This window comes from Phasianus colchicus, chromosome Z (assembly GCF_987193195.1).
Source record: "Phasianus colchicus chromosome Z, bPhaCol1.hap1.1, whole genome shotgun sequence".
Taxonomy (NCBI): domain Eukaryota; kingdom Metazoa; phylum Chordata; class Aves; order Galliformes; family Phasianidae; genus Phasianus; species Phasianus colchicus.
The window spans coordinates 58,506,047-58,518,704 of NC_143476.1; the positions used below are offsets into that span (position 1 = coordinate 58,506,047).

Here is a 12,658-nt window from a genome sequence, read left to right on the forward strand (position 1 = left end):
TTTCCTCTGGTTTGATTCAGCAAGCAGTGCAATAAAAAGCAAAATGTCAGGGAAATTGAAGAATTTTTCAATCATGAAAAAAAAAAAAAGCTTGATAAAAAAATCAGAAAGATTTTCATTTAAATGGAAAAAGAGAAAACATAAAACAGTATAGTGATATTAGGAGCAAAAAAAAAAAAAAAAAAAAAAGGCAAATGACGTACCATGACAGTCTGGTACAAAAGTCCTAGAGAGCTTTGCAACTAAGAGCATGCCTAGAAAAAGGAACAGAGAACATGCTAAATGTGATAAAAAATCTAGTAAAAAAATCCTACTCAAATTTTGGAAATGTATTCTTTATTTTGCACAGCATTTAATATTGCAACCCCCACCAGATATAAAAACATGCTTTCATTACAGGCTTACATTTGGAGTAATTTTCTAGAGAAAAAACACATGACTCCTTCCCTTCCCCCACGATTACTTTCCAGAATGGCTGGTAACATGCTTGGAGTCAGTATGAATAGTAATAAGAAAAAAGACTGTTGTAATTCAACCCTAAATCATCATCAGATTCCCTCATTCCTTTCTTCACTATTTACACATGTGGCTTCATAGCCACAATCTTTCCAGTTTCTGATCAACACCAGGCAATGCAAGTGGTGAACACACTGGATTAGATTCAACCTTTTAAGGACTGCTCAGAAGCTTTATAGACAGCAGTGTCAATCTCTCTTAGCCAATAATATCCAGAAAGATTCAGCATCCCTAGAATAATACAATCTACCAAAGAAATATATGTGCCACTCCCTCCTCTTGTTTCTCTGTTTCTTTATATAATTCTAGGTGGGTTTTTTTTCTTTTCTTTTACATTTTTTCCTGTTATTTAATTTCAGAATGAATTAAAACCAGCTGTAGCAAAATCTTGCAAATGATAGTGCCTACAAAAATGTGTTCATTGCCAGACTCCAAGAAGTATTCTTCCCATTCTCCAATTTCAGCTTTGAAATAGCTTGCTTTTACATGACTACCCATCCTTTCCTGTAAGAGGACAGTCATATAAACAAAAGCATGTCAGTTCACAGAAAGATGGTTTGCATAGAATAAATCAGTTATTTTATGAACAATAACAACAGTGCTCACGTTAAGCACAAGCTAATGGCAATGAAAGCTCATTTTTCAGGACTCTGTGATTTCCACAGGAATCAAAAAAGAATTTTCCACAGTGCATGATAGCTAACTTCACTTAAAAGGGTGGAATGCAGACCTTACTCATGCAATCCTCTTCCTGCCAACACAAATGAAAATATAGGTCTCATTGAGGCTGGCAGTTCCCTCCTCCTGATTTTCAGTACCATTGAAGATGAAATTTAAAAAATGGAAACAAACAAACAAAAAAAATACACAATTGTGTGCAACTTTCAGTGTGTGTGTATCCAGAGTTAGAAGGCAAACATATCATTAAAAAGACAGTATATGATAATCTGGAAGAGCTTGCGGTTCTGTAACAGAAGGGTTTTCAGAGCAGAGATGCACATTAAGGCTTCCCAAACTGCTTTAGATTTTCACTTATGCTGTACAAGGTACTTCAAAGTGGTCCTCATCCCCAGAAACAGAGGGCTGAGGGCTATCCCTGCCATTGCGTGAGCCTGCAATTTCTGTGTCTGATATGGTGTCAGTGTCATTGCAGTGGTTCATAGTAGGAATACCAGTGCTCAGTATCTCAATTAGTAACGAAGGTAAATGGAAGGACATAACATCTGAATCAAATGCTCAACGTATTTTAAGAATAAATAGAAAATGCTTTCCCCTGAGATCAGATGTCTGTAAAATGAATACAGCCAAGTTTCTTTTCTTTTCTTTTCTTTTCTTTTCTTTTCTTTTCTTTTCTTTTCTTTTCTTTTCTTTTCTTTTCTTTTCTTTTCTTTTCTTTTCTTTTCTTTTCTTTTCTTTTCTTTTCTTCTCTTCTCTTCTCTTCTCTTCTCTTCTCTTCTCTTCTCTTCTCTTCTCTTCTCTTCTCTTCTCTTCTCTTCTCTTCTCTTCTCTCTTTTCTTTTCTTTTCTTTTCTTTTCTTTTCTTTTCTTTTCTTTTCTTTTCTTTTCTTTTCTTTTCTTTTCTTTTCTTTTCTTTTCTTTTCTTTTCTTTTCTTTTCTTTTCTTTTCTTTTCTTTTCTTTTCTTTTCTTTTCTTTTCTTTTTTTCACATAAGGTGATACTTGAAAAGCCTGGTTGAAGTCCGATGCTGTCTGAAGCTTTATGATTGTTTGATTTTTGCTAGTTTGGCAAGATTGTAAGTAATAAATAAATGAAAACTTACTTATTTAATCTTTTTGTAATGGAAAAGACAAGGCAGCACAATCTATTCTCCACCCTCTCCAATAAGCAAATTTAAAATAATAAATGGAGTCTTGGTTCTTCATTAGTCAGTGGCAAAATTGTTACTTATTTTAGCATTGTAGAGAAATTTGAGAGTTTCACTTTGGATTACTTGATATTAAACAATTGAGTGAGTATTGAAGCTGCCATTTTGAGAACTCTGGAGTACTCATACTGTCAAATATAAGGTGTGCTAAGGAATAACCTGACAACTATGAAACGATTTATTTCGGAGAAAGGTTGTCCACGTCTACAGTTCCAAAAGAGAACCTACGCTAAAAATAATATTAAAAAAAATACCTTCTTTGTCTTGGAAAGTTAAGCTCAGTGATTACAGAAGAAGAGGTTGCAACACAGACAGAATGCCAGCCCCTCATTGGGGTGATCCTGGAACAGCTATTGGCAGCACAGCAGGATGCTAGTATGCATCACTGCTCTTAGTACATGCAAGAGCAGGAGGGAAAAGGAACTGCCACAGTGTGCATCCACACAAGAACCAAAACAAAGCCAATGCACTCTCCCTCTCCTTATCTTTAATTTATTACACAAGTCTGTAGCATTCAACTTGACTGACACAAATTTATCTTCCCATTCCTTCCAGATTCACAGTGTAGCCTAAATGCTTCACATCAGCAGGAAATTTGACTGGTAATTAGCCAGCAGACCTATTTATTGACTGTTCCACTGTTCCAGTTTTTGTCAGTCAGTATAGCAAATATCTAGATTGATGGGAGATCTCAGAGACACAAAAGATACACCCATAACCAATTTCTGAGGCAGAAGTGTGAGAAATGGAAAGCATGGGAAACTATAACTCAGACTGAAGCAAGTAACTTCTTTCATTGTGAACTGTGGTCTACTAAAAAGAATATAAGCCAAACGTGAGGGAAAATACTCTTTTTTTTAAAACTTAAACTTTTTAACTTTTTCAGACAAAGCACCTATTGAAAAGCTTCTGAATATGTTCTATCAGGCATGAGAAAGCTTGGCCCTAAGCATGTTTGATTTCATTTTCCATCTTTACTGGTAAAACTGACATTGCTTCATGTAATTTGAGTGGTTTCACAATCCTTGGCACCCAATAAAACTTTCCGTATGAAAGTCTTTATTTCCATTTTCATCAGTGAAAACACGCTTTCACTTTAGTGAGCATGGAAGTTGAAGTTTCCTATTTTGTTCTATTGAAAACTATATTCACTATAGAAATAGCAAGCAAAAGCATTTGCTTTTCTAAGATGCACAACAGAATTACAGTACTGAGAGAGCGCAGGTGAACAGCAATGTACATCTCTTACTAACTTGTCTTCAGTTCTTAACAGCTTAATCCTCAGACCTGACAGATGACCCAATATGAACCAGCTGCCTGCAAAACTAGCACTGGGAACATAAGTGGACTTTCTTTCTGCTGAGGGGGAATAAAGAGCAACTCTGAAATTTCAATGAGAGACTCCAGAGAAAGATTGCGACTGCAATTCCAACCAACCAATTTTAGCACCATGCTACGCCACTGTTGCGCCAGCTTCTTAAGAAAGCAACAATTTGCTAGAGGTCTTGTGATATAAAGGAGGTTGAGATGTTATTATGTTTCCACTATCACATGAGCAAATTAACTTTGTTATATGAACACTATCATATGTGATGATTTGAGTTATATCGAAGCTAGACTTCACTTACCACATTGCTGCATGTCCTGTATCGGATGTTTCGCCCTTCACAGGTCCTGTGTCCAAAAATTAAAAACAAACACAAAACATTAATAGCTGAATGTAACAAACAATCACACAGTGTTTGCTGTATCTGTATTTTTCCAAAGAGGATGTCAAACCACCGAGTCCCCCCACCAACCCTCTTCCCAGAAAGAAAGGCTTCTCCGGATGGATGTTGAGGTGTGAATTCTACAACTCCCCAGATCCTACCTAAGAAAATGAAGTTCTAAAAAGTAGCATTAGCTTACCATTGAGGCTGGAGACCAGTATGCACAGCACATATTAACAGTTAACATCTGAACCACATTCACCAGAGTTTCCCAGCTTGCACACAGTTCTGTGCCTGCCTTTCTACTGCTCTGAGCTGGGATGCAACCAGGTCAGCCCTCTGGGCCATTAGTGATCTGTTGGTGGCCCACTATCCAAGGGACTTCTCCTTTCTTGGTGCAAGGGGAGGATATGAAGACAAAACAGGCCCCCAAACCACCAGCCCCCAGCTACTCCTCCAGGCCCTCCTGAAGAATGGCATCCAAAGAGCAGCTGGACCAGCAGGGGTCAAAGAGTGTCAGAGCCTCCACATGTGCTCCCCGTGGCTCTCCTCCCCTTCACCTGCAGCAGACCCATACCAGCTCAGATGTCAGCAGGCCCCCAGGAGGAAAGGTCAACATCCAGATACCTTTTCAGCCCCCAGCAGTGTGCTGAGTAATTGATCTTGAATTTTATGTGTTTTATAAGCTCAGATTTTACTCCATGGAGGTCCTTGGTATAAATCAGAGTTCAATATTTGGCTTTTAAAGATTATCCTTCAAAAGAATGGAATTCCTTACATTTTTAATTTCTTAATTTCTTTCTTTTTTTTTTTTTTTTTTTTTTTTGGTCAGGATTTAACAAGCACACATTCCTTGAGGACTAAATGCTTGCCAACGCTGAAGTTTTAAATCCAAACCATTGTGAACTATCCAAGAGAAAAGACATCATCTACGTGCATTTGTGTGGCTTTTTTTTTTCCTCCTCCTTTTTTAAGATTAAACTTTTTCCACACTGCGTTAACTCTAGAATAAACGGAATGGCTCGCCTTTACGTTAGTGAAACCATCCTTCCCTCTACCTTTCTCCACACACCTGAAAGGAGATAAGACTTAATTGTGAAATTCCTTGAGTAGTCAGTTTCACCTTTCTGAATACAAAATCAGGGAAAAACACAGTATTATGAATATATCATAAAGGTGTAAGTGATTGCAAGAGGAGATAAATATGAAAATAAAGCCAATCATTTTTTTTTTCAGAAAAAAAAAGTAACAAGAAGGAAAGATAATACGTTGTGCTCTGGAGCATTTAGCATATAAACAATACTATTAAAAGCATAACAGAGATAGTACACATTTCATGCTTTTATAATGTTACATAATTAATTCACATAATTTTTTGCCATTGCATGCATCTGCAGAACATAAAAGTGTGCAGAAGACATCCAGCACTAGGAAAAACAGTTTAGTAATAAAATAATAAAAATAATATTCATAACAAGGTGTCAACTAATATAGCAATATTGAGATTAAAAAAAGCAAAAGAAATCAAGCAGCATGCCAGTCATTTCTGAGCAATATTGGCATCTTGTTGATATATTGTTTTTCAGGCCAAAGCTCTGTTTTCATTCCAAGACAGTCACTAAAGGTACTCTTAATTTATACCTATCAAGAGCAAATGAAAAAACATCTCGTGCAGCACGAGGGCAGTCCTAGCTCACTATCTCAATTCTTATCCTGCAAGTTATATATGCACCCTGTATCTCTCTCATAAATGCCATACAATCCATCAGACATACCTTTCCTCTGTGCAGACTTGCTGCTGTTGAAATTGCCATAATTTATTAACCTTAGAAGCACTGATCTGCCACAGAAATTGAAACTTCCTTTCTGTCATTTGCCTCACAGTCACTTCCTCTTTACACATTTTGTTCATATTTTCCATTTCAAAATATAAAACCACTTAATCTTTGCTTATTGTTTGCACCATGGAAAAGTACAGGTACTTTCATTTAGACATTTGCCACAGAACTACTCAGATTTTTCCTCCAATTTCTCTCCTTTGGCTAATGACCAGAGTTGTTCAGAACAAACGTGCAATTCTGGATGCAGCCAATGCTGTGATGATTCATGAATGCTAGGAACCACTCTTGCAAAACTCCCTTTGTCCCCTTGCCAGGATCCAATTTATGAGTTTTATTGTTTAAACTCATTAGTTCCCTATTATCAATTATCAGCCAAAAGCATGAAAGTTGTTTTCAGAGTAAGCTCATACATTTTCACAATAGGTTTGTAGAGTACTTTCTGTTTCAGATCTACACTGCTTTGGTATTCCAGATTGTCTTAATCTCAGGCACCCACTGTGGGACTAAAACTTACAAAAGTTGTTAAAAGTAGATGGTTAAAAAAATGTGGGGGGGAAAAAAAAAAGGGTGATTTAAATAGTAGCTAAGAAACAAATCTTGATTTTTAAATGCAAATTCTGTTTCTAATTTTTTCTCTCTGCTTAAAGCAGAGAATGCTGGAATCAACTTAATCCTGCTGGAGAGAAAAACACAGCTCCTTGAACGATGCTAGACTGAGCCACGTTTTTTTCTTGTAGGTAAGCTTTGAACTGCTGACACAGATCTTGTGTCTCAGTGTGGATGCTTTGCAGAATAGCACAGCACATGGCAGTTAACTTCCAAGGAAGGAATACAGCAGATTAGTAAGGCCACATTATGAGGCAGAGACATCACACACCCTCTGATCTCTGTGGATTAAATGTGAGACCTATGATCAACAAGAGAATATACAGACACTCAGAAATGTCAGAATTCACCCCAAATAGCAAATTAGTCTTGGAGAGCACTCAAAGAGGGGGAGCAATAAAAGGTGCTTCTACAGTCTTCTCTGTCATCAGGCCTACTCTGCAGGAGATTTTGCTGAGAAAGAAGGTGGATCAGGGTTTGGCTTGACAGGCAATTATTATCACGTGAATATGTTAGAAAAGCAAGCTATTGGGAATCATGTTTCATTCTTCAAACTTAGTCACTTGTTTCCAGTAAAGTTTATGAAAGAGGTTAACAACTTTTAATATATTAAAATATTCACTTCATTTAATGTAAACAACACCAAATCCTGGTATTTATTTCTTCAGGCTCCAGTTTGTAGAGGAATTTAGTTCAAGTCCCCCCCTCAAAGTTCTGAAGTAGACGTGCTGTTGTGCTCAGCTAGAGCTAGGAGCCTTGCAATAATCCATGCCAGAAGGAATAGTAACCCCAAGCCTTTATCTGTAATTACTAGAGGCGATGAAAGAGATGTGCAGAGGAGGACCTCATAAACTCCTGCCACTTTCAGTGGTCATCAGAGTTTGAAATGCTTTTCTTAAGAACCAAGTCTCCATGTAAGCAAGCAACTAAAAGCCAGAGGTAGGTTATTTTTGTGGATCAGAATTTTGATGCAACTATTCACCACAGGATTTGAAAGTTGATGTAACGCTGGACAATATTCACTCTCCTTTATTTTCATATCCTTTGATAACCACTCTTGTGGGACAGATTTTAGTTCTGATGCTGCACCTATAGGAAAAATATTTCGAATATTGGAAGGCTATGATGAGGTCTCCCTGGAGCCTTCTCTTCTCTAAGTTATACAAGCCCAGTTCCCTCAACCCTTCTTCACAGGAGAGGGCGCCAGCCCTCTGAGCATCTTCTCTGGACCCGTTCCAAGAGTTCCATGTTCTTCTTGTGCTGGGGGCTCCAAGCCTGGTCACAATACTCCTGATGGGGCCTCACAAGACATGAGTAGAGGGGCACGATCACCTCCGTCTCACTGCTGGCCACTCTTCTTTTAATGCAGCCCAGAACACAGTTGGCCTTCTGGTCTGCAAGTGCAAACTGCTGGCTCATGTTCTTTTTGTGCAGGGGCCCCAGACTTGGATGCAGTACTCCAGATGTGGCCTCACAAGGGCAAAGCAGAGGTGGGATCACCCCCCTTAATCTGTTGGCCACCACTCTTTTGATGCAGACCAGGATGGCGTTGGCCGTCCAGGCTACAAGTGTACACTGCTGACTTGTTAAGTTTTTCTTCTGCCAGAGCCCCTAGGTCCTTCTCTGCAGGGCTGATCTCAATGAGTTCTTCTCTCAGTCTGTACACACATCTGGGATTGCCCTGATTCAGGTACAGCACCCTGCACTTGGCCTTGTGGAATCTGATCAAGGCTCTCTTTCCAAGCCAGTACAGGTCCCTCTGGATGGCATCCGTTCCTTCTATCTTATCAACTGCACCATTCAATGTAATGTCACTAGCAAAATTGCTGAGGGCACGTTTGGTCCCACTGACTAAAAAGAAAAGGCTTTATGTGATAATTAACATAAACCAAATCTTACTGATTGTTTAGGAATTTCAAGAACACGTGAACTACTTGTATCTGAAAAACCAGGTCTCTTTCATGGTGATATTAGTAGAAAAGAATTGCTTGCTTCTGGGCACAGTCCTTGTTGAAACTAAATGGCAAAATATCTCTTACAGAAAGACATTTAACTTTTAAAATTTTATTTACACAATAGGCTATAACACTAGAAATAGCCAAAGTAACTTAAAGGTAGCTAGTCTAGTTACTGATGTTTGGCTATTCATTTAGCCTAGGCAAAATAACAGTCCATAAAAGCTAATTTATCTATTGATCTTGGCAGAGATAAAAGATAACATTCTAAAGATAACATTAAGTTGAAGTCACAAACTCATTTTAAATTCCATAAGTTAAGAGGAAGAGTTAAGATTTGAGAATTTTATTTGGAACTTACAGAGGATATCTATAGTTCCAACAGTGCTCCCACTTATACAAAGATCTTACTCTGGATAGCTTTAAGGTTAGCATCACATTTATTCAAAAGTAAGGCAGATGTTGGACTTTCACTATACAAATTGCTAAACAGAGTATAGTTTATTTCAATTTTTACTTTCAAAATATTCTTTGCATAACTCAGAACCACTAAGTGTTACTTTTAACAGCAAGCAATAAATAGCACTCTCTAAACTTTCACTAAAATAGAGTCATTCAATCCAATTGAAATAAGAAAAATCAAATTTGAGAAAAATAAAGGAAAAATGGGAGAAAAAAAATATCAGATTGCTTTCAGACTGCTGTTGTTTGTAGGTTTACTTAATATATATATATACAGTTATTCTCTTGCGTTCTTCACTGCAGTATTTTTAATTTTCATAAGAACTTTTTAAAAGCCTCTTGAACTTTGATTTGAACATACAACACAATGCATATATACAGCAAGTTATTACAGTTGAAAATATTTTTCAGTTGTTCACTTGCCAAGAAATGAAAAAAAAAAGCAACAATTAAAGAAACGCCTTTCAGCAAAACAATGGTTAGGACCATCTCTACAGTTAAGTGAAAAGAAAACATAATATTAAATCTCACCTGGTCTATGCCATCACAAAGATAGCATCTAGAACCTATCACTGGCACCAAAGTACTAATATCCCAAATCTCAACATGCCTCAGAACTAGATCCAAGCTCTGCAGCTGTTCTCCACGAAACAGTTGTGCTGAATACAAATACCAAGTTCCCTGTGCTCTGAGAAAGTTTGAACCTGCATCTGAGCTACATGTTACCCCAGCTCCACTAAACTGCTCCTGTTCTCTCACATACAATTTGTGGCTTTATGGCATCACAGCTTAACTCCATCTTAAATGTAGTATGGCTTATAAAAATTCCACACCATGCAAAGACCTGGCTGATTTAATTATTTTTCATTTAAATCTCAGAACAGATTTATTGAAAGGATTATGAACATAGAGGAGCTTTTCCAGTGAATGTGGCCTTATGAGCAGTACATCATAGACTCAAAGAATCACAGGATAGCTTGGGTTGAAAGGGACTTTAATCATCCAGTCTCAGTACCCTGCTGTGGACTGATTTCCACCTACCAGCCCAGGACCCCATCCAATCTGGTCTTGAGCACATCCAGGAATGGGACAGCCTCTGTGCTGTGCCTCAACTTTTCTGTGCAGCCTCTGCCAGTGCCTCACCAGAAAAACATTTCCTCCTAACATCTAACCTAAATCTCCCCTTTCAGTTTAAGATCATTTCTCTTTGTTCTGGGAAGGGACTTTTTAAGAGGGCATGTAGCAGCAGGAAATGGCTTTAAAATGGAAGAGGGTAGGTTCAGACTAGATATTAGAAAGAAATTCTTTACTTGAGGGTGGTGAGAGACTGGAACAGGTTGCCCAGTGAGGCTGTGGATGCCCCCTCCCTGGAAGCATTCAAGGCCAGGCTGGATGGGGCTTTGAGCAACCTGGCCTAGTGGGAGGTGTCCCTGTCTAGAGCAGGAAGGTTGAAACCAGGTGATCTTAAAGGTTGCTTCCAATCCAAACCATTCTATGATTCTGCCACTACCAGACTTGTAAAAAGTGTTTCTTACTGCTGTTTAATAAGCCCCATTCAAGCACCAGAAGGCCTCAATGACATCTCCCTGGACCTCTCCTCTCCAGAATGAGCAAGCCAAGGTCCCCCTCTCTGTACAAGAGGTGCTCTAGCCATCTAAACACTCTAATGGCCTTCCTCTGGACCCTCTCCAATAGCTCTACCTCCTTCTTGTGTTGGGGGCTCCAGAGCAGAATGTAGTAAAACATAGAACAGACCCAAACTTCCAAAGCCAAGCCAGAGACAAAAACTTTCTCTTGCAGCATAATTCCAGGCCCCACACACAGTTTGAAGACCATGGAGAACATTGCCGATCTTGGCTGGACTGTCCTACTACACCCACAGTATATTCCAGATTTGGTGCCTTCTGACATCCATCTGTTCAGGCTGATTGTCATGACTTACTTAGCTGGTTTCATTACAGGTGACAGGACTTCATCCCCCTCTCATTCCCTCTTCTGGGGAGGGGGGAAGAAGTATGAACGACCCAACCAAGATAAGGAGGGATAATTAATTTACCACAAATGATAACAGAATATAAGACAATACGAAAAGGAGATACAGGTAATAAATACAACCAATGAGAGAGAAAGGAGTTCTGACCACGTTGCTTAATGCGCTACTGGAAGTGAAAGAGAGCTTTCTTCCATCATTGTGCTATTGTACCTCTTTTACCTGGAATCAGAAATCACATGGAGAGAACTGGAGACTTCTGTGAGCTGCAGTCTCTCCCTTCTCAGTGTATTTTCCCCTTGGAGATACAGAACTTATGTAAGAATAGCTGACACTGCCAGGAGCTGAGGCAGGAAGTGCAGCAGTGCAGCTCCCTGGCACTATCTTCCAGCACTAAACAGCTTGCTGCATGACGTCTTGATATTGAATATTTATGAAACCAGGATGCTGATGAAATCTCGACAATAGGCAACATTTTCATGGCAACAATGCCACTATAGCAGCAGTGTTTCAGTGAGTCATTTCTGCTGGTGCAGATTTTTATCACAGTGGCATGCAGACTCCTCTTCATGGCTGGCAAAAATGCATAGCTACTGGTAGTGGCTATGTTGACAAATAGCATTTTATAGCTAAGAATTTGTTCTATCAAATTGTTACAGTGCTCTTTGTATCTCTTGTAATTTCCATGGAAAGAAATAGGAGGCCCTACTTTCAGAGCAGCCTGTGAATTTTCAGCACCCCTGCAGACAAATATCCAATATCTCATAAAACTTCTCTGTAGAACCACAACAGTTGCTAGCTTGTCTCTCAGGAGAAACAGAAGTGGTTCTCCTCTCTACAGGTTTTGTCCATCACTGCTGCAGGACAGTTCATGATGGAGGGGAGAAAGATGAGTTTATTTTTTCTGAGCTTTGTAACAAAAATGATGCTAAAACTGATGGGCAAAACATTTTGGATTAACAAAAACATATGACTCTTTACCCAACTCACTGCGAAGCTGGACAATTCATTATTACAAGTACACAGAGGCAAACAATTGTAAAATTCAACGGGAGTATTGTTCTTCTGGTTAAATAAAAAAAATAGCTGAAGAGTTTAAGAGTTATTGCCAACAAAAGCAGGAAAAAATATCATTCTTTGAGTTCTAGTCCAGTCTTCGCTGACTAATTGTCAGAATGTTATCTTCCTGGGGCTGATTATGCCACTTAAGTCACACGCTGATTCTCATTTAGGTGCAGGATAATAGCATGTGTAGTTGACTCAGGCTGACTACTCCCGTCTCTTAATGTTTCTGGCATATTTGTTTGTATCATTATCATACTAAATGTTCTTACAATCATTAGGACCAGTTGTTGTAATGACATGTAATGTTAAACAACCCCTACCCTCAAACATTTACCATCTAAAACACTAGAAAATAGAATTTCTCGCTAACACTTTCATTCTTTTGTCACAGCTGGAAAAGCCTAACACAAAACACGTTCCCAAAACAAATAACACAAGGACTAAGATAACTTTGGCAAACAAAAGCTGGAAATAAAACTGCTTTCTTTGATTTAACTGCAAGCACTAGTAGTATTTAGGAATGGGCCATTAGCCTTTGCATTTCGTCAAAGTAGATGCTCCGGGCTCTCTCCTTTCATCTAATGGTCTGAAAGTCATCTCATACAGAACTAAAAGGCATAAAGCATTACAA

General features: G+C 38.6%; 1 protein-coding gene across 2 annotated transcripts in view; it reads right to left on the minus strand.

Annotated features, from left to right (window-relative positions):
• Positions 1–12,658, minus strand: part of ADAMTSL1 (ADAMTS like 1) — a 413,510-nt gene that overhangs the window by 144,710 nt on the left and 256,142 nt on the right. For both annotated transcript variants that reach the window (XM_090131351.1, XM_090131350.1), the window contains exon 4: positions 4,028–4,073. In XM_090131351.1, coding sequence (XP_089987477.1) covers positions 4,028–4,073 — 46 coding nt within the window. The remainder of the gene's footprint in view (positions 1–4,027; positions 4,074–12,658) is intronic.